Here is a 23,046-nt window from a genome sequence, read left to right on the forward strand (position 1 = left end):
GGGGAATATTTATGGGAATGGTGGCGTAGAGCAGCGCAGCAAGTTACTTTGCTGCGCTGCCCTGCATCACAGGGAAAGGGCAAGAATGCACTGTATTTATCCAATATGGTGCATTCCTGTCCCTTTCCCCTGTGCTGGTGCCATTTTGGCAAGCTAGCGCCAACGCAGGCACACTTGCACCATGGTGCAAGGATGCCTCTGTTGCATGCACCTTCCTGTACAAAAACAATCCTAAGAGGCTCTTTCCTCTTTCTATGTGTGCTGACAAAAGAAGGAGAAATAACAACATTTCTCCTCGTTATGCCTCCTCTCAGGAGGTGCAAGATTTTGACGCAATCCCAAGTTTAGAAGTCCTTGTAAATCTGTGAATACATCAGAAACCGTGGGAGTTGCGTGGAAACTTTTATTGTTGCAGGAAAACTACTGGGTTTACAAGGAACTCTGCAGTGTGTTATGTGTTTTTAAGAGTGAGTCATTATGCTGCACAGTTCTGCTGGTTTCGTGACTGGGGGCTGATTTTGCAGCATTGCTGCAAAACCAGTCTCCCACCCAACACCCACCGCAACACCTCCTTTGCGCACAATAAGGCAACACAGCACTTTGCACTGCGTTGTATTATTTCATATTTATGAAGCCATTGAAGACTTGCAAAGTGGCTTTGCGTGGCTTTTAAAATATGACTTGGAGCTTTGCGTTGTGCATGCCAATCCCTGGTGAGTTGCATTAGTACTGCTGGAACAAAGCCAATGGAGGCACCAATGAGTGAGGTGGTCTAGCCTCAAGGGTCCTATGACCTCAGTGACAAATTCACTGCTGCTCGAGGGTGTGCTGCTTTTTAGGCCTGCCTTCAAGACTGGAGGTGAAATTCAGTATGGATTGTGGTGGACCATCCTTCAAGGTGCTTCCTCCTATTTTCGAGTTCTGGCTGGTTGGAGAGCAGATTCGCAGCCAGCCAGGGATTCCTCACTGAATCCCTCTTACTTCTTTTCAGTAAGGTGTCCGTCAATCTGGGTGAGCCCGAATATAAAGGGCATACGAGGTCAAGGGCGGGGACACCAAACGTTCTTGATGTGACCATTGTATCAGTCACAGTGGGGGCAGGCATGTAGCATCGGCAGTAAATGAGCTGTAAATCACTGTAATTAGAGCCATCAGTGGTAGCATTTTTCCCACTGACGGCCCTTTCAGTGTTGTTTTACAGGCCCCTGTCCCCAGATACAGAGGGGAAGGCAGTGGGCACCGCAGAGGCCTTCTTCGATATGCACCACACAGGGGACATGGCTAAATGATTAAGATTTCATTTTAGTATGGACCATTCCTGCAGTCCTGGGACGCTTTCTTAATAAAAAGAAGTAGGGGAACGGACTGTAATAAATTTAAAAAGTAGGGGCACGCCGTGCCCTTCCGTTCCCCCCCACTTCGACCACTGTCTGAGAGAGTGGCGTGAACCTAAAGCTGCTGGGCCTGACGCCTGTATGGCGCGGAGTCCGTTTTCCATATTCTTATACAACCGTGTGTACCAGCGGATGGGGCCTTACGTAGAGAGCTTTCCCTTAAAAAAACTATTTTAATTCTCGCGTTCTGTGGAGATCGATGAGCTGAAGATGGAACTTACCCGAGTAAAACCCAGAGTTACCTTATTGTTAGCGAACGGTCAAAGTTCAATTGAATTACGTGAGTTCTCTTATACAGCTCTAGATGTAAGAGTAACGAAGGGGTTAATTCTCACACGTATTGGTAGGTGACATATGTGCTGTTGAAACCATGCGTGCTCCCTGTTGTTCAGCAGTATCCGACAGGCATCAGAATTATGCATGTACTTGAAGTGAGCCCAGTTCTCTAGTGATTAATCCAGCACTAAATGACTAAATAGAATTCTGAAAAACAAGGTTTTGTTATTGAAGGGGTGCAAGGACTTAGGTTGCTAGAGATGGATCTTTAAAGAGTAAGGCAGGGGCACTCCCCATTAACCTAAAAAAAACTTAACAGCGCTATCTAGATACCTTTTTCTAAATCTGTAACTTAAACATTTTTGGGACAATTCTAAGACCTGCACATTACAGGTATTCATTAATTTAATGATAATGTAATGAATTCGTAAGTAAGGAAAGCTCATTTGGCCTTGCAGGATTCGAACTTGTGACCTGCAGGTCATCGCGGATTTCACTCGCTGGTTCATTGTACAAGACTAGCACAAACGAAAAAGAGAGCCCCGTGGACGTTCATGGACCAGCCACCCTCACTCCTCGCTCTTTGTCTGCTCGTGTTCCAGCCGGCTCTTGAGTGGGATCTGCCGCCCCAAGGTTGGTGGGTAAAATAAGACAACACCCACCATGGTAGGGTTTTCCAGGTCCACCTCAAGGACCCACGCCATATTTCAAGCACAAATGCTGACTCTATGCTGCCTCTTACACTCTCGTATGCACAGCGGCACTCCTGGCCTCCGTTTGAAAAAAAAAATCAGGATGTTAACACAAAGACTATTTATTCACAAAAGGGCGAATTCACCCAGTTGCTATTTTTTAGGTCTCGCCTAGGCAACGCTTGTGCTGTCTCTTCGAGACATGCTGTATTCAGGATATGGGCATTCAAAACACCCAGCTTTTCTGGTTGGTTAATTGGTCTGCCTTTCTAAATTGGTTTACTCTGCTTGGTCAATACTGTCCATCTGTCCCCCCCCCCCCCCCCCCATGTGTGCTTGGTTCCCTCCCAGGAGATCTCACCAATTGTTTTTTTTTGGGTGGCCATCTCTGGCCATCTGTTGCCTCCTTGCTTGCACCCTGTCTCTCCCGTCATTGCTGCCGTCCTTCTTGCGGCATGCCCCTCCCCCTGCACAACACTGCATTGACTTTTGTGGCCATGGCGGCACGCCACGTTTTAGCTTTAAACATCTAAAGCGCGGCGTGCCACCAATGCTTAAAAAAACAAAAGGGGGCGAATGCCACATTTTTTTTACATTTATTTACTTTTATAGCAATGGCGGCACACCACAATTTAGCTTCAAACATCTAAAGCTAAATCGCGGCGAGCCGCGATTGCTACAATGGTAAAGAAACAGAAAAAAAGGCAGGCGGACGCTGCATTTCTTTTACATTTGCAAAGCAATAGCTCAACATTTAACTAATGCGAGGCCTATTGCATTGAAAATGCTTGTTTGAAAAAGTGAATGTTTGGGACAATGCAACTGGGTATGTTAGCTCTCGCTCTCGCCATGTGAGAACAACACAAAGACTATAGTCTGTGAATGAAACCGTCCCATCCCTTATAGATAGCCTAGTGGAGGTTTCTTAGGGTCTGCCGTAACCCTCCTAAATATACTTTGGGGTGATGTTATAAACGTGCTCCACTCGTGCACACTTAGCATGTCCTCTGTGGCTATTTTGCCTGTGTACGTTCTTTATTAATATGAAGTATACACAAAGTGAAATGTGCCATTCAGTACATGAGCAAAAGTATGCACGTCACAAACAAACAGAGCAGCAGTTCACTGCTGCTGTGTGTGAAAATGGTCTCCTGACCCCTGAGGGCCCCCTCGTGGGCCAGGTGACATCCTGCCCTTATGCAAGCAGTGACACTACACCCCCTCTCACACCATCATTGTGTACTGATGTGCACCCTGGCCTCCATATGAAAGGGCCCTAGTCCCTGGGGATCCCTCTGCACCCCATCCCAGTAATGGCTCGCTAGTGGACCGTGCATATGGCTTAAGTATTATGCGTACAGGTAATAGCAATTACAGAAGGGGCTCAGCAACTCTGCGACCCAATTGGCATTCCCAAAATGCATCGGATCCCTTTAACGAGAACAGGTGCCTATTGTACCCCCATGCACTTTTGTAAATATAGCTCTGTGTGTGTTGAGCCACACAGACAGGACTATATTTGTGCTGTTTTTGATGAATTCTGCCATTTGCCATTTGCTGTAATTTATAACACCAACTTATTTATGTTTTACACATCCACTAATTGTAAACTCCTTTTCAGCCATTTTGAAGGATGACATGCTTTTGACTGTATTATTGCAGCATAAATCCATTTTTGACGTCCTATTCGACTTGAACGAATGTGAAAGAGAGCAGCAAGGGAAACCCTAGCACTCCTTGAGTATAAGGGATTTGCCAAATGTCCCATTGGGTGGTCCAAGGCTGTTTGACATTTTTTCTCTTAGGTTTTGGGCTAACTCACGAACACCACTCTTGAACCTATTTCATTACGTTTGTTTGGTAGCTGTGATAGGATATGAAATCATTACCAAATTGTCTATCTCTGTAAGACATTTGGAAAAGATACAAACATGGAGATTTTGACATTCTACCAAAAAACCCTACTGTTAATTTAAAACATTCACCACCGAAATGTTTTCCCTATTAAGGTACCGAACACGATGTCAAAGTAAAGCCTTTGACTATTTTGTGTTAAGGAAGTTTACTGTAAAATTTTCAGATCTCAAACCCTGTGTTCACTGTATAAATTGTCTTGCATTTTGAGACATTTGAAACTCAAGTCTGCAAGAATTTGAGGGATTGAAGAGGTATGTCATTGCCAACAAACGGGGCTGTTACAACACTTTAAATTTTTTTTTTTATTAATCTTTTTATTAATTTCACAACAATTAAAGTCACATGAATTTTCCATTTATCATTTCGAGTAATCGTGCAATGCTTCATTGCAATAGTTGAGGTGAAAGCGGTTACAATCATAATATGCCTATACCTCACTCTCCCCCGTACTGCATGTCCATTTCCACTGATGGGGATTTACACAGGTTGCCACGGTGTACATTCCACTTGCCCCATTTCCTATCCCATTTCCTCAGACATCCTTGTGATTTAAATACTTCAGTTTCTGCAATCATACACTTATCGAACTCTTGTACCCACAATCGGGGAGAAGGCTCACCTGCCGCCCCCATCCCTTCGCAATCTCACGCTTGACATGGGTGTAGCCCAGTGTGGTCAGTTGTTGTTCCACCTCCCATGAGGTCAGTCGGTTCCCATATGTTAAGAAGACCTAGTCTTGGTGTTAAGATTTACTCCTTTCCCAGGGCATTCTGGATATGGGTCGTGGCCCCCTCCCATATTTGCAGGGCATACCCAAATCGTGTGATAGAAGGTTGCATTTTGTTGGCATCCCCTGAGGCAGAGCGAATCTAGTTTAGCGCCTATCTTCGCCAGAGTAACCCCTGTTACGTAAGACCTATGTAAGATTTTGAGTTGTATCAATCTGAAACTTCCCTAGGGGACATTAGTGCCATTTGTCAGTCCTCATTGTCCATGGGTCCTAGGTCTCTTTGCCACTGCTCTCTTAGTTTGTGGAACGTGTCAGGTAGGTTGTTGCATAGTTTTTTGTAGGTCAGTGTTATTGCTTTTGAGTGCAGCGGGCCGTCCAGCAGTCGGTCTTCCAGTGGTGATGACTCCGGTATGTCTGTAAGATCAGGTAAAGCTGTTGTAAGGGCGTGCCTAATTTGCAGGTACCTGAATACCTCCCCATGGGCCATGTCGTATTTGTCTCTGAGCTCCTCAAACCTAAGGATCGAGCCCTCTTTGACCAAATCCCCTACAGTGGAAATCCCTATAGTGTCCCACAGGGGCGCGGCTTTTGTGAGGACATTTGACCATCCCAGATGGGAGTCCGCCTGATGCCAGATTGTTATAGTGTGAGATGTGGGCCCAAAATAGCGCCCCTTACTAACTTTTGAGTACAATGCCTCCAAATATTCCATCTGTCCAGTTTGGTATTTGTCCAGCAAATAAGCTGGATCTATAGGGGATATCCAGTGATTTACTACCATTAATTGCGACACCCAATAATAGAGCCTAATGTCTGAGAGGGCAATCCCCCCCCCGTCATACTACCCCTTTGTCAACTTTCTCATCGCACAACACTTCTTTTACAGTTCAATTGCAGCTATTAGTGAAGAGTTATGTTCAAGAGAAACTTTAATAGTGTGATCCTGGCTGCAAAGCATAAGGGCCCTCATGGTTCTGGAGTTCAAGGGAGAAGGAGTACAGGGTATTTTTGTGATCTACAGAAAAGTGGATGTGCATCTGGTTGGGTGGGGACTCTTCGTTTTGGGGCAGTTTACTGGGTATGTTACACAAGGATGAGAGTTGCATATCGAAATGGATTGTTGAAGTGGAGGAAGGATTGTGATTGCCAGAACAATCTGTCGTGGTGCATAGAAGAAGGTCTTTCACCCGTCTTCTGCTTTTTAAAAAAGTTTCTTATCTTGGTCATGGCAATGTTGCATGTCTCACAAGACATTTTGTTCGTAGCAGGTATGGTAGGATGTTTTAGCTTATTTCCTTGAAGATGATGCTTCAGACAGAGCTTCAGGACCAGATTACAGAATGGGCGTACTGTCCCGGCCTGTGCCAAGTACATCATTCGGAAGATGCACCTGGTGACAACTGAGACAGTGCACCCTATTGCAATGCATGGGCTGCCCCCAGGGCAGCTGTGTACTTGTGCCTGCCTTGGGTGCCACGCATTTAGTGAAAGTCGTGGCAGCTGCTTACAAGCTACTTCATGCGTCACGCCACAGTTGGCAGCCGCTTGCACTTTAAAGATGGGACTGAGAACCCCTGCATATTGCTGCAGTGAGTAACTGCAGCGGTGGGCTATCTGGGGGTCCAGGACCCTCTTTGCACCCTCCGGAGTGCTGCCATAAGATGGCACACTAACAGTGCCGCACCTTTTTGTGGGGGCACTGTTTGTGTGCCTCCTAAGGAACTGTTTGCTTCTGTGCCAGTGTCTGTAACAGGGTGCGGGTGCAAAGGCAAAGTGATTCCCTCAATTGCATGGGGCCACATCTCTATGTAATTGAGGGAACACCCTCGCAAGATAGTGCTGGCGCTACATGTGCGCCAGTGTTTTCAGTATTACAGTGGTGGCCACACAAGTGTCTGCAGCCCCTTTTGTAATACCATAGTGCCCCGGAGGGGCACAAAGCAGGCGCAGACATCGGTTGTGGCACTATGCATAATACAGCCCCAGATGTTCAATGTCGGGTTTCATATTGTTTGCATATTGATGAATACTGATATTGATATTGTGGTGGGCAAAGACGTTTCCATGGGAGTTGCTTGTACTTGTACAGGTTGTAGGTCACTGGTGACAAGTTGGAGATTAGTTTATGCCAAACTTGAGGGAATGGTCTTAGTTCTGGAGGTGCTTTCCTGGATAAGCTGAGTAGTGGTAGAAGATCACTTGTGACAGGATTGAGCTTAGGTAATGCATTAATTATGGGAATGGGCTCGGATATGATGGAGCTCACCTGGGTAAGCTGGGATGAGGGCCACTGCAGGACGAAACTCATTTCTGAGGAGAGGGCATTGAGCAGGTTTTGGTGGTTCACCATATGGAAGGCTGCTGAGTGGTAAAGCAGAATGAATATTCAAGGATCACTATAGTGTATGATTTTTCTCTTTTTTTAGCACATTGTCGACAACTGCATGATTGCTCTTTTAGTGCTGCATTGCCGCAGGAGGTGAGATGGGTAGTCTTAAGTTGTTGCTCTTTATCTTCTAGTGAATCAGGGTATTGACAGCCTTCTCCGTGATCCTGCCTTAGAATGGAAAGTGAATGGACTTGTTGGTAGTTGAGGTTATCACAGTTCTGTATGGTATTTTTCAACAGAGAGAGGAGTTTTTCTTTGTGAGGGAGTTTAGGAAAGTGTCTAGGCCGTGGTAGTGTTGACTATGTTGAATAGTTGTTAAAGAGCTTCACCACAGATGTTCTACTGTTTTGATTCAGATCTCATCCTTGTAGAAGGTGGCTTTCAAAGATTTGGTATGCTGAGAAGGATCATCAGTTTAGAGCGTGTTGAAGTGACTCCATTTGGGAGCATTGTGGGTTAGTATTGCCTTGGTGATGTTGTCATATTTTGTTGATTTTCTTAAAAAGACTGCCGTTGGCTCAGAGTTTTGCCTTGGAATGTTTAAGAAATGGTGCAGGTGCAGTTTTGAAACTTTGCCTGATAGTTGCGGAGAGTGAGATTGATAGGTGCTTGGAGTCTTGCCGAGTACCTTAATGGTGATGTTCTTGATTGAAGCGGTCTGGTTTGGCTGTTCCTGGTGGGTGTGTCTAAAGTGAGGTAGGTTGATAACAATGGATTTGTCCATGCCAAGTGTTGTGTGGCGTGGCTGGTGAGACTGGTCCTGGAAAATGAGTTGATGTCCAAGATGTTGTATTAACATGGATTGGCAGGCTAGGTGAGCTGTTTAATGCTAGTGGCTTGAAGCAGGTTGTCGAAGGCACCTTTTGTGGTTCATTATATTTTTAGGTCTGTGTTTCATTATATTTTTAGGTCTGCAGATGAGATGGATAGTGGCAATCTGTGTTGCAATGAAAGCAACCTCAAAGGATATTAAGGTCATTATTAAAGAAAGTGCCAAGTGATGGTCGTTGGAGTACCGCTACATTGCCTCATGCTGTTCTTTAGGTCAGTCAATATGTAGCATGATGTAACGCTCTGGGATCAGGACTTGGAACATGTGAGTTGAGCTGGGTGAGATTACAGCCTTTTGTGATGAAGATGGTGTTTTGGTCTGTGTGGAAGTGATGTCTGCTACATCTCAAGGGCTCTACGTAGAAGTGCAACCATGAATTGATTCTATATGCAATGTTTATTTGTTCTGTGATGCAATGAGCAGTATGCTGTTGAGCTAACCTAAGTATTGTCCTAACGGGAGGTAATACATATTTGCAGTAAACTGATCAATTTCTATTATCTGTTTCTGATGGATAAAAGAAGCAGAATCCTTCAACTAAAATTCAGTTATTGATTGTTCACCACATCATTTAACAGTTGAGGCATTGTTACTATAGTCTTTGACAGTGCTGGCTCATCTGGGTTTACAAAAGATCTGCAGTGTGGACACACTCCAACAAACCAATTTCACTACCTCAAGGTCAAGACACGGGCTTTAGAATCCCTTCCTCTCTTTCTGGTTTTGCATTTTTAAGTCTACCTTCTAGGTGTAAATATCGCAGTAGAGCTGTTACATCTCAGTTACAATTTTCAGTTCCTCAAATTATCATGCTGCAATCTTTATAGTTTTTCTTGTGTTAATAAACGTCATAATATTTGTCCTTAATGCAACCGCTGATATGATCCCATCAAAGGAGCGTGGTCATGCCAGTTTTTGAGCAGTTAAATAGTCATACATGATTAATTCAATGTTTATTTTACATCATGTGGTAGAAGGAAGTGGCTCCCCAATGCATCTCTGACACTCTTGGGTAGCCTAAAATGTAATCCAAAGCACTGTTAACCTCCAGAAATCTCTCTCAGGTGTGTACCTGGCCTCATATAGCATTCTGAAACTTGAAGTAATGTATTTCATTCTGCACCAGCTACATCACAACTGCAAGTGTCAACTGCTCAATTTCTAATCATATTATAGAAATAGCCGTAATTCATGTAGTAACACTTTTCCTCACATTTTGTACGTGATAGACTTTGATGCTCGTTTGCCAGTGGCCATGCACAGCGACAGATAGATTGACGTGATAATTAAATATAACATCTGAAAGAAACACGTTAGTCATAGATTCCTTACCTTAGAATTACCCCCAGGCGTCAGACTGGATCCGAAAAGTTTTCGTCAGCAGTACCCCTGCGCGTCGGAAGGTGGCGTTGTGCAGCTACGCGTCCGTCGTTAGCGTCGTGGTCGCCAAGATGACGTCGCGGCAGCTACTTAGACGCCGCCCTCGCGCACTGACGTCAGTTCTTTCTTTTTCTGCGCCAGCAAGCGCAGATCTGGAGAGAGCGGTACCCCAGTCACTTTTTGATTTTTTTCGAGGCCTTTTTGTCTCTATTTTTCAAGTCGATCGACTCCTGGTGCCGTAGGGATACCCGGCTTCAAGCATTGCAGAGACTGTCCTCGCATGATGTCGGTGACGGACCCGCACCGCTTGTGTCTCTACTGCCTGGGTGAGACCACGACCCCAAGTCGTGCCCTGACTGCCAGGCCATGGCGCCGAAAGACTTTGCGGGAGCGGTATAAAAAGTTGCTTGAAGTCCGGCAGTCGGCTCCATGCCATTCAAGGTCTCAGTCCCATGGGAGGTCGAGGGACTGGTCGTGGAGAGCCACCACCATTGTTCGTCTGTATCGAAGTCTTTGCACTTGGGGTCAGGTAAGACGAAGCATCACAAGAAGTCGGAAGAAGCCCCATCGCACCCCAACTTCCCCTCCCCTGTCGCGCGACGCGGCTGAGGGTGCGGGTGGCGCCTCTCCCGTGGCGCCAGCGGAGCCTACGCAGTCAGCCTACCCACCCTTAACAGGTCCGTCGGCGACTCTGGTCCAGCTGCAGGAATTTCTTTCAGCCATGGCTTGCCTCTTTGGGCCTTTGGGCCCCACCGACGCTCCTTTGGGCCCCGCAGGCCCGACTGGTGGTCCTCGCTCTTTACTGTCGGCAGCTCCGGCGCAGCAGGGCCCCCATGTATCCAGGCCTGGATCCCGGTCGACGGCGGTTGACCTTGTGACACCTCCACCGACGTCGACCCCACCGGCACCACCACTGACGTTGCCCTGATGTGGACACTGCGCCGGAACGGCGTCGCTCTTCACCGATTCAGACGGGGCCTTTCTACCCCTATGTCCAGCCTCCTTATTTTTCGCCCTTTCATCAGCCTTCGGAGGAAGGGGAGGACTGGAAGGGGTCTGAGGACCCTCTCACAGCTCAGTGTGAGTATGACCCAGACTGGGCGGAGGAGCTCGGGGATGCCAGTGGTCTTGACACCTCTCCTGACCTTGGCATGCTAACTCCTCCTACTGTGGCTACGGAGGAGGGTGCGAGTTATGCCGTGGTGTTGCGTAGGGCGGCTGAGGCCCTCCACCTCGAGCTCCCTACAGTGGCCGTCAGGACTAACCTCCTGACAGATGTGCTTCAGCCAGCGGCTAACTCGGCGGAGCCACTACTGCCCTTTAATGATGCACTTTCCAATGTTCTTTTGGACACCTGGTCCAGCCCAACACAGGGGATCCTGTGGATAGGAACGTGGACCGATGCCATCGCCCGGCCAGGACGACCCCCTTTTCCTTTCCCAACACCCCACCCCTGAGAGCTTGGTTGTCCAAGCCTCTATGTCCCAGAGCGCATTTCCTACGGCACCACCGGACAGGGAATGCAAGAGACTGGAGCAGTTTGGCAAGAAGATTTTTTCTTCCGCCGGATCAGGGCTGCATGCTGTGAACACCGCATGCCTCTTGTGCCGTTATTCCCACTCTGTGTGGGATACGGTGGCGCAAGTGCTGCCTCAGTGTCTGGAGGAGGCCCGGGCAGTGCTCTCTCTCAGGCTATTGCTGAAGGGCGAAATGGAACAAAGTTCACAATTCAATGTGGCCTTCATACCGCCGACTCGCTGCGCAGAGTGATTTCCCCCACAGTGGCGCTCCATCGCCATGCCTGGCTGAGGACTACTGGTTTCTCTGGGGATGTCCAGAACACCCTGATGGAAATGCCCTTTGATGGCATTCGCTTTTTTGGCAACAAGGCAGTGCGTTGAAGCGCTGTAAGGGTTCGCGGGCTACAGCCAAATCCCTGGGCCTTTCCGCCACGCGTCCTTCTCGGCCTTCTGCTTTTTGCTCCTCTCGTGGCCACGGAAGGTGTACCCCAACACGTTAGTTCCAGAGCCACAGGCCTGTGTAGCAACAGTCTCAGCACAGACGTGGGACCCGCAGAGGTGGGTCAGGAGGCCAGCTGGCGGATCAGTCCACCTCCACCCCGGCCACCACTGCCACCAAACCTCCCTAGTCCGTTTTTTCAGGCCCAACAAATGCCAGTGGGCGGCAGGATTCGCCATCACCTCCCCCACTGGTGCACCATCACTTCAGACAGGTGGGTTTTACAAATATTCCGAAGGAGCTACTCCCTCCCCTTCGAGACTACCCCTCCAGCCATGCCACCCCAGTACCACCGCATGTTGGCTCTTCTTCAACAGGAAGTCGCGGCCCTCTTGGCCAAGGGGGCCATTGAGCGCATTCCTGCGCCAGAAGTAGGACGTGGTTGTTATTCCCAATACTTTCTGGTACCCAAGAAGGACAATGGCCTGCGTCCTATCTTGGACCTCAGGGACGTCAATTGCTTCCTCCGGAAGGAGAAGTTCAAGATGTTAACTCTGGCTCAGAGGCCTTTGGTCTCCGGCGTTGTCCAGGCTCCATATCAACCTTCTGGAGCTTCGGGCGATCCAACTTGCACTGAAGGCATTTCTTCCCTCTGTCAAGGGCAGAGTAGTGCAGGTGTTCACAGACAACACCACCGCCATGTGGTACTGCAACAAGCAGGGTGGGGTCGTGGAACCTATGTCAGGAGGCTCTGCGCCTCTGGACATGGCTGGAACGTCAGGGCATTTCCCTGGTGGTTCAACACCTGGCAGGTTCACTGAACGCCAGGACGTACGAGCTCAGCCGCAGGTGCATGATGGATCACGAATGGCGTCTTCACTCGGACGTGGCGCAAGGTCTCTTTCAGCAGTGGGAAGAGCCTTGGTTAGATCTCTTCGCCACCTAAGAGAACGCGCAACGTCAGCAGTTCTGCGCATTGGAATTTCCAAGGTGGTACTCGCTAGGAGACGCTTTTCGTCGCAAGTGGAGTTGCGGTCTGTTGTACGCCTTTCCGCCTATACCACTTCTGCCCAGAGTGCTGAAGAAGATCAGGCGCGACCGGGCCCAAGTCATTCTTGTGGCTCCGGACTGGGCTCGAAGAGTTTGGTATTCCGAGCTACTCAGTATGACCATCGATTCCTCCGATCCGTTGCCTCTTCGGGAGGATCTTCTGTCACAGCAGCAGGGGACGGTCCTACACCCGAACCTGCCCAGTCTCCACCTCTTTGCGTTGAGATTGAGCGGCAGCAGTTGATTCCTTTCGACTTGCCTCCTGAAGTCTGTGATGTCATTCTGGCAGCCAGGCGTCCCTCCACTAAGTTGGTATATGCCTGCAGGTGGAACAAGTTTGTGGCATAGTACACAGCAAAGGCTGTCCATCCCCTTTCTGCCCCTCTTTCTGAAGTACTTCTGTTCCTTCTTTCTTTGGCCCAGCAGGGCTCTGCTCTGGGCCCTATCTAGGGCTACCTTTCTGCTATTTCAGCCTTTCTTAGGCTTCCTGATCAGCCCACTCTTTTCAAGTCCCCTGTTGTAAATAGATTCCTCAAAGGCATTACTCACCTTTTCCCTCCTATTCCTTTTGTAATGCCACAGTGGGACTTGAACCTGGTTCTCACATATTTAATGTGCGCTCCCTTTGAGCCTCTCCCCAACTGTCCTCTTCGCCTGTTAACTCTAAACTGCTTTCCTGGTTGCCATCACCTTCACTAGCAGAGTGAGTGAGCTCCAGGCTCTTTCTTGCAAACCTCCTTTTCTGTCTGTCCATCCGGACAAGGTTGTGCTCAGGACACGTCCATCCTTTCTGCCGAAAGTTGTTACTGCCTTTCACATCGGGCAGACCATCACTTTGTCCACCTTCTATCCGCCTCCTTCCAAGGAGGAAGAGAGGCTTCACCTTCTGGACCCAAAACGTGCGCTCTAATTTTACCTGAATCGCACACAACAGTTCCGGGTGGATGACCAGCTCTTTGTTGGCTACGTTGGCGCCAAGAAAGGTCAAGCCACACACAAGCGGACTATCTCCCGATGGGTCGTCTTGTGTATTAAAGCCTGTTATTCTCTGGCAAAGAAGGAGCCTCCGTTAGGGCTGCACGCCAATTCTACCAGGGTGACAGCTGCCACTACGGCGTTGGGACGTGGTGTCCCCTTAAAAGACATCTGTCCGGCAGCTACGTGGGCCTCGCTGCACACTTTTACTAAGCACTATTGCCTGGACAGCCAAGTCCAGAGAGCCGGCTTTTTTGGCCGTTCTGTTCTCCGTGACTTCTGGTGGGATCTTGGTTCACAGACCCCCCACCGGGATTGGTGTTGCTGGGGTATCTATTCTAAGGTAAGGAATCCATCACTAACGTGTTTCTTTCAGATGCTCAAGTTGCCTACCTTCAGTAATGATATATCTGTAAGAAATATTAGTTGGTGATAGATTCCTTACCACCCCACCCATCCTACCCGTTCTGTGAACTGATTTCTAGGGTTAAGGTCATCCCTTTCATGGCCCTCGTTTCAATGCACCAGTGGTCTGTATCTTGCATGGCTCTGTGTTTCTGGCGCGGAAAGTCATGTACAGAACTGACGTCAGCGTGCGAGGGTGGCGTCTAAGTAGCTGCCGCAACGTCATCTCGACGCCAACGACGGATGCGGAGCCGCACAACGGCACATTCCGACACGCAGGGGTACTGCTGACGAAAACTTCCCGGATCCAGTCTGACGCCTGGGGGTAATTCTAAGGTAAGGAATCTATCACTAACTAATGTTTCTTACAGATATATCGTTACCGAAGGTAGGTAAGTTGTGCTTTAGGATAAAATAAACCCTAGAAACCAAAGATTACAGGGCCATTATTATTAAGAAATAGAATTGGAAAAAACTTTAAAAATTACTAAAAATCATACGTATCAGGGACGTTATAGTGGGGTTCAGATTTTACTGCTACAAAGCCATAGAAATGTAGCAGTTATAAAGTTATCTTAATAAGCTGTAACTCGTGCCCTAAAGTAACTATAACTCGCACCCTTGCCATGCACTACTAATTACCCCACAGATTACATCACTCATGACAATGTCTATGACATCATTGATAATATCACTGCAATATTTGCTGTAAAATAATTGATGAGAAAGCGGTTTATGGCGGGGCTGCGAGTTATAGTTACCTAAAAGGGCACGAGTTATAGTTTGAGGTAACTCTAACTAGAGTTCCATCTAATTGTGCAGGCAAATGGCGAGATTATATATAAATTACATGTATTGTATTACATTAGATAGCTAGTTTATTGTAGGCAGCACCTATAACAAAATCCCTAGATTCTTTCACAGTCTGTTGTATGTTTTTTTTGTATATAGAACTGTATTATCAACTGGGAAGGATAGGTAAAAAAAAAAAGTGGCTAGAAAAGAGTAAAAAGATTAAATCAAAGTGATTGTGGAAAAATCTGTATATATATATACACATAGTCCACCTTAAGGCGCAACTGCACTCTTCACGACTGGTTGCAAGCACGCACGGAGGTGGGTCCATGCCAAATATCAACGCTCCAGTTTCAAAGAGACTTGCTGCACTCACGGGGTCCCTTTAAAATAACTTTATTTGCAAGGACACGTTTCGGCTGTATGCCTTCTTCTGCTTGCTTCATAAATAAAACGTCACTGGCATGATTCTGCTTTTAAGTTCATACCTGGATCTTCATTGGTCCCTGCACAGTGACAGGAGAGGGGCTTGGATGATCATGGGCCAATGGCAGTGCCCTGTTTCAGATTTTACATATTATCCGTCTACTTCGGCGTTATTGAATGTTTGGTTCTTAGGCTGTATGCCAATGTTCTTTTTCATATTGCGCCCCCAGATGCAGGGACCAATGAAGATCCAGGTATGAACTTAAAAGCAGAATCATGCCAGTGACGTTTTATTTATGAAGCAAGCAGAAGAAGGCATACAGCCGAAACGCGTCCTTGCAAATAAAGTTATTTTAAAGGGACCCCGTGAGTGCAGCAATTTTCTTTGAAACTGGAGCGTTGATATTTGGCATGGATCCACCTCCGTGCGTGCTTGCAACCCGTCGTGAAGAGTGCAGTTGCGCCTTAAGGTGGACTATGAAGCAAAGTATTGTATACATGGCGTCTTGCACCACCTGAGGGAATCCTGGTAGGAAACGTCGACATAGTCGACAGTCATAGAGACTGTTGGAGTTACGGCTATCTACCGACTCCTGCGTGACGTGCTGAGAACCCTGACGGTCGGACGAGGGATCCCGCAAGATAACCGTCACCACAGCGTTAATGGCCAGTACAGGAAAAAGAGTGTGTTCATTCACATGGAGATTTGTGTGCTTCGGAGGTGCCCATCTGGGGGCGCAATATGAAAAAGAACATTGGCATACAGCCTAAGAACCAAACATTCAATAACGCCGAAGTACACGGATAATATGTAAAATCTGAAACGGGGCACTGCCATTGGCCCATGATCATCCAATCCCCTCTCCTGTCACTGTGCAGGGACCAATGAAGATCCAGGTATGAACTTAAAAGCAGAATCATGCCAGTGACGTTTTATTTATGAAGCAAGCAGAAGAAGGCATACAGCCGAAACGCGTCCTTGCAAATAAAGTTATTTTAAAGGGACCCCGTGAGTGCAGCAAGTTTCTTTGAAACTGGAGCGTTGATATATATACATATATATATATCGCAGTGAGCCTAATGCAAATGGGACTTTCCAGAACGCCCCGCAATCCTACTAAGGAAAATAAATGCTTTTAATGTGCCACTCGATGGAAAACCCACTTAGGGAAATACTGATGCTCCCAAAGGATCCACAAGTCCCAGCATGCTATACCATGTTACGCACTATGCAGGACCCACTTAGGGCAATTAATTAATTAAGCATGCCACGAATAGAAATAAAAGAGGAGCTCTTTTCCGTGAGATTGCAAGCAAGCCTATGACTAACATGCATCCAGCATCGAAACGCGTCAGGCATGAAGAGAATATGCTGGGACGCCAAGAAAGCCAGAAATGAAGACCGGATGGTAGGCGAGCTGTCGTGTGCCCTGTCAAAGCTCGTGGGCATTTGGGGAATAAAATTATTTGCACGGTGGTCCAGCCGTGGACAGGAGCACCATCTCGGATAATACAAGAGAGGCTGCGACGTGGAACTATTCCGTGTCTGAAACAGCGCAGTGAGCCTAATGCAAATGGGACTTTCCAGAACGCCCCGCAATCCTACTAAGGAAAATAAATGCTTTTAATGTGCAACTCGACGGAAAACCCACTTAGGGAAATACTGATGCTCCCAAAGGAACTACAAGTCCCAGCATGCTATACCATGTTACGCACTATGCAGGACCCACTTAGGGCAAATAATTAATTGAGCATGCCACGAATGGAAATAAAAGAGGAGCTCTTTTCCGCGAGATTGCAAGCCTATGACTAAAATGCATCCAGCATCGAAACGCGTCAGGCATGAAGAGAATCTGCTGGGACGCCAGGAAAGCCAGAAATGAAGACCGGATGGTCGGCGAGCTGTCATTAGACACGGACACGGACACAGGGCTATGAATCTTTCAATTTCAAATCTTCGTTTATTCTTTTACGCGTTGTTACGCGTTTCGGCATTTCCTGCCTTGCTCACACAAATGTGTATATATATATATGTATGTATATATATGTATGTATATATATATATGTATATATATGTGTATATATATGTGTATATATGTGTATATATATATATATATATATATATATATATATATATATTGTTCAATAAATTGTTTTTATATGTTGTCAGATCTCTAGTTTGGTCTCATGTTTTTTGTGGTCTCACTACAGATACACTATGCGGTAAAGAGCGTGCTTTTGGTAGGCCATTGCTCGTGATTAAATGGCTTTCTTGTCTATCTCAGTTCCCTGCTCTTTATTAGATGACTTCTACCCCGTTCCATGTCTGTCCTGCTCCTGGATCATCGCCTATTTTTTCTTTCCTTTTGATTGAATATGTTTAATCCTTCAATTTCTGTCGAGCACTCTTGTGCTTTTTCCCTGGCATCCCTTTACACACCCCCTTCTCTCCTCTCCCACTTCTTCCTGGTACTCCTCTTCAGTATGTCAGGCACCCGATGGCAGCCGTGATAATGCCCTGGCTGTTGTCTTGTACAATAAAAATAAAACCAAAAGTGTGGGTAAATGAATCACCTAAGAAGTTATTCTCCTCCAAAATCAGTCTTAGTTCATTTAGGGTTGCGACTATCTCACATCTGTTGATTCAAACTCATTTACTAATACTAACCACACCTAGCTCTGATTACTCATGTACATATTTTAGTGGCAACATATTCGAAGCAAATAGATACAAATGCATAAATGATAAATATATAGTATCTTGTATACAATTCAACATAACAGTGAAATTATTCTTTGAATGTACACATTCATGTTACCATCTCATCTGAACGTTGAACCGTACATAAATCAACTATGCTTGGATTTTACAGGAAATCTCACCAAACACATGAAGTCCAAAGCCCACAGCAAGAAGTGTATAGATTTGGGAGTTTCTGATGATCTATACGATGACCAGGATACTGAGGAAGCTGGTAGGAATTGAACAGCTGTGCATGCCTATTTACCTTTCTTGTTCTTTTCCACTATGCCCAAATGTCACCTCTACTGGAACAAAATGGTGTTGCTCCGCTGGCCGCATGTTTTGCACTTTTGCTCCCATAACCCAGTATTTTGCACCACTTCATCTGAGGCCAAAGTTGCAATTTATCTTGGGGACGAACTTTCATTAAAAAAAAGAGGTAACCATGTTGTACCAATATAGTTGGACCTGGTTGAGAGGATGTAGCCTAACGGCTTGAGCGGTCGACTTCAAATCTGGGGAACCGTGTTTGAGTCTTGGCATTGACGCTCAACATCCTGTGATTCTGGGCAAATCACTTAATCTCGCCATGCCTCACAAAAATGAATGTGTCCTCATGTAACGCAACTGGTGCTCCTGTAAGGCGCGCTGATACACGGTTTCGGGTCAAGTTCGCGCTATATAAAACTTTAAGAAAAAAAATTGTTTAAATTAATATTGAGACCATATATTTAATTATAAAATACTAGTTGAGACTTATCATTTTTACACCTTGGCAGTGGTGTAAAAATGAAGTATTAATGTTAACTGCACTAAGTTAATGATTTCTCTTTGAATCCTCTGTTCACAAGTCACATGAATGAAAAGGCAAGGGATGGGGGGGGTGTGAAAACTAGCTTTGTACCGACTGATTTTTCACATCTATTCGGATTTATACAGGGCGAGGTGAGACTGAGCTCGTTATCGCCCTGCATTTGTAACATATTGCAGATGTGTGTGATGCTTGGAGCCATGCAGAATGTCCAAATGTTCCCTCTTGCTACTTTGAAGCATGTCAGAAAATCTTTACATAATTTTATGAACTGTAAAATGACCCGGCATGGCAAATGTGTTTTAAAAAGGAAGAGAGTAAAGTGAAAAAGAGAACTTGGGAGAGAAATAGGGGAAGTGAAATGGGGCAGTGGCAGAAAGAAATGTGTATGGAGAAAAAGGGAGGACAAACAGAGTAGAGGTAAGGAAACTATAAAAGGAGTTGGGAAATGGGTGATACATAGATAAAAATGAGGACAGAAGCAAGCACAGGTAATGCAGAAAAGGGGTTCGAATGAGTGGAAGAAAAGAGAAAGTATGAAACGAAACAACAAAGAAGAGACTCAGTGAGAAGTGAACAAAGGAACAAATGAAATGAGAAATTTGACGTAGATGATGGACAAAAAGAAACGGACGGATTGCAACATGTATATATATGGAAGATGGGGTGGAAAAGAGGGGAAAAGCAACGAATGGGGCAGAATAAAGGGTGCAAAAGGGAGGTTGAGAAAGCTGATGAAGGAAAGAAATGGGATAAATGAGCGAAGGTGTAAAGGAGTAGGATGGGAAGGTAAGAGTAAAGGAGAAAGGGGCAAGCGAGAAAAGTCAATAAAAAGGGTAAGAAGAGAAAAGGGTGGCAAGAAATATAACGTGTTTATCTTTAAAACAATGAGAACTGGAGGACAGAAAGGAAGTGCAGTGAAAAAGGAAAGCAAGTAAAGTATCATTATAGTTAACAAAACTTCAGCGCATCATGTGACTTGGCACGTGCTTCTTTGAATCTGCATAATAGTTTCTTACGAATAGATCCAGATGACGAAGTCTCCCGGTCAGTGCATATTGTGAAAACTTTGAACATGTTCTATACTTTGTCCTTTCTAGTATATGAATACCTCCTCGACCCATTTCTTAGATATCATCTCAAAAATGCAGTCTTTAAAAACTTAAATATGTCCTCACATTTGTTAAAAGGATATAAGATCTCTCCTACCCTACGTTCTGAATATTTTTATCTCATTAAAATATGCAGAGTGAGCCCACATCTGCACGGGTTCTTTATATAAAAAAGTACGCGGGAACTGTTGCATGTGAATGTTCGCACAAGCATGCTATTTTCACCTGAGCTTGAGGGGGCAGTTTGTTCATAGCTCTGGTCAAGGGAGTAGCCAGAAAATTAAAATACCCCCCACTTTGAACTAAAGCTGTTCTGGCACCAAACAAGCAAGTCAAGTCATTGAGACCTTCCCCAGAGGATCTCTCTTGTCTCTTCCATCCAAGCAGCTATCCTTTTTATCCTTATATCCACCCACTGATAGCCATCATTTCGCCATTACATTCTGTCATCCATTCATTCTTTCATCCATCATTCAGTCTTTCACCATTATCTGTCCATTCATTCATCCGCCCATCTATATCCAAATCTATTCAACCATCTCCAGACCTATCCAACAAACCTATCCATTCATCTTTTCAGTCATCCATCCCTCCATCCAACCTTTGTCATCTTGCACATATTACACAGCAAAGATCCTTGACAGGATCGAGGTGACTTAATTTTTCCCATTCACCCTCCCTTTCACCCATCCATCCACTCATCCATCCATCCAGCCTTCACTCAACCATCCTTCCATCCATCCTTTTACTTAGCCATCCATCCATTCATCCATCCATGCTTTCAGTCATTCATCTTGCCATCCCTCTATCCATGCGGTCACTCAATCATCCATCTGCCATCCATCAACACACCCTTTCCATCCATCCTCCCTTACACTCCGCCATCCACTCTTCCACCCATCTACCCTTCCACTCATCCATATATGCGTTCACTCATCCACCCCTCCATCCATTCATTCGCTCATCCATCCTTTCGCTCCACCATACATCCATCTTCCTGTTTACTCCATTATCCTTCCTTTCACTCATCCATCAACCCTTTCACTCATCCATCCAGCCACCCTTTCACTCATCCATCCATCCACCCTTTCACTCATCCATCCATCCTTTGACGCAACCATCCACATATCCAGCCATCATCCTTCTAGCCAAACCATCCATCCATTCCTCCACCCATCCATCTACCCTTTCACACAGTCATTCACCCACTCTTTCACTCACCAATCCATCCACTCACTCTGTACACCCAACTCCTCTTTTACTCATCCATCTTCCCTTTTACTCATCCATCCTCCCTTTTACTCATCCATCCACCCGTTTACTCATTCATCCATATAACCAGCCATCCACCAATCAACCCACCCTTTCACTCATCCGTTCACCCACTCCTTCACTCAGCAATCCATCCTTTCACCCATCCATTCATCCACTCATCGATCCACCCATTCTTTGATCCATCCTTTCACTCAGCCTCCCATCCACCCTTTCACTCAGCCACCCCTCTTCCAACTCATCCATCCATCCACCCACCCATGAATCCTTTCACTCTTCCATCCTTGAACCCATTTTTTCACTCATTCATCTTGCCATCTCTCCATTTAGCTTTTTACTCACCCACTCACCCGCTCATCATCCAATCCATCTTTTCACTCGCCCACCAACAGTTTTTCGTAAATAATGAGTCATCTTCTGCTGAGCTGCAGACAAGAGGCCCATCAACCCCCCCCCCCCCTCCCCACACACACACTTGTAGCAGCTAAAGCGGGAGGGGGCGGCGACGCCTTTAACGCCCCATATGATAAAAGTAATCAGACGATGAATGAGCAGGCCCTTCCGTTCACTGAAAGGGAGAGGTCGAATAAACTGGACTGCTGCAGAGGAGTCCTGTGGTCTTGGCTGGCTAACTTTACTTTTTTAGCTCATTTTGTGGCGCAGGCTTTTGTGATGAATGACCTTGTGAACAAAAAGGCAGCACACCAACCTAGTCGTCACCAGCGGCCAGTGTAACATTGGTTGCCTGAACAACGTCCTTCAGTTGACCTTTATTCTCATCTGAAGATTACGCCACATACCCTGCAGCCTACATGTGGTGGGTTCTTAATCAGCACACACGTTTGTAGAGACTTAGTTTTCACCTGTTCGTTTGCTGTTGGCTCTGTCACTGGAAATCCCCACTCTTTCTTTTATGTGTGTTTTTTGTTTGTCAGTCTCATCCGGATATTTTTGGTAAAACCCTAAACTGTTCTCCCTGAAACATTTCCGAAGCCGCTGCTCCTGGAAGATATTTCTATCTTGCTTGCCTGGAGCTCTGGGTTATTATATTATATCCTTTCCTCAAAGCCCCTGGGAGATTTAAATGAGAAAGCTGTAGTTGCAGAAAAATCTGAGAACATTGAGTAATAAAGCTATTTGTTGTCTGCCTTTTACGAGAATACATTGAAATGATTTGATCAAATTGCTAAGGAGGTTGGCAGAGATATTAAATAAGCAGTACTGTTTTGTTGTGGAAAAAACAATAACGTTTATTATAAGTGCCAAATAAAAAAACACTGCACTAAAGAGTCCTACTCCTTAGGTCCAGATCACGGCATTTCATAGGCGATATCATCCTTTTCTGTTCCCCTCCTTTATGTCTAATTCGAATGAAGCGTGCAGTATTGTCACCATATCCACAACATTACATTACACTTCTGGGTTTCCATAGGGCAGGTGTACGTTTGTTTTCAGGTCGATAAATGCTTATTAGATTTGTGGTAGGGGAAATTAAATATAAATTCTATCCCTGAAGTAAAGTTTTCATTTTGAAGCCACCTCATCACTTCAAAAGGTACCCAGAATTTGGATGTCTGGGGATTCTAGGAACCACCTGGATGAGCAGGCGTGAACTGTTATTTTAGACAAACTTCCACAACATCTTAACCCTACAGTTCAGACAGTTGGCCAAAAGTCTTCTTGAAGTAACTTTAGCCAATGTTTGACTAGGGCAGACTTAACTCCACCAGAGGTGACGTGGATGCATGATGAAGCGTGCATTCAACTGCCTTAAGAAAGGAAAGGAAAAGCTTAAGGCTGATACAGGAGTATTTTTTTTTTAAACAGTTAACATTTAAGAACTATACTTCACAAAAAAGTAAGAGTAGAAAGGAGAGGAGAACGCCAT

General features: G+C 45.9%; 1 protein-coding gene across 2 annotated transcripts in view; it reads left to right on the forward strand.

The window, feature by feature from the left end:
* Positions 1 to 23,046, forward strand: part of HIVEP1 (HIVEP zinc finger 1) — a 506,680-nt gene that overhangs the window by 395,325 nt on the left and 88,309 nt on the right. For both annotated transcript variants that reach the window (XM_085607000.1, XM_085607001.1), the window contains one exon: positions 18,094 to 18,195. In XM_085607000.1, coding sequence (XP_085463126.1) covers positions 18,094 to 18,195 — 102 coding nt within the window. The remainder of the gene's footprint in view (positions 1 to 18,093; positions 18,196 to 23,046) is intronic.

This window comes from Triturus cristatus, chromosome 5_2 (genome assembly GCF_964204655.1).
Source record: "Triturus cristatus chromosome 5_2, aTriCri1.1, whole genome shotgun sequence".
NCBI classification, from domain to species: Eukaryota; Metazoa; Chordata; class Amphibia; order Caudata; family Salamandridae; genus Triturus; species Triturus cristatus.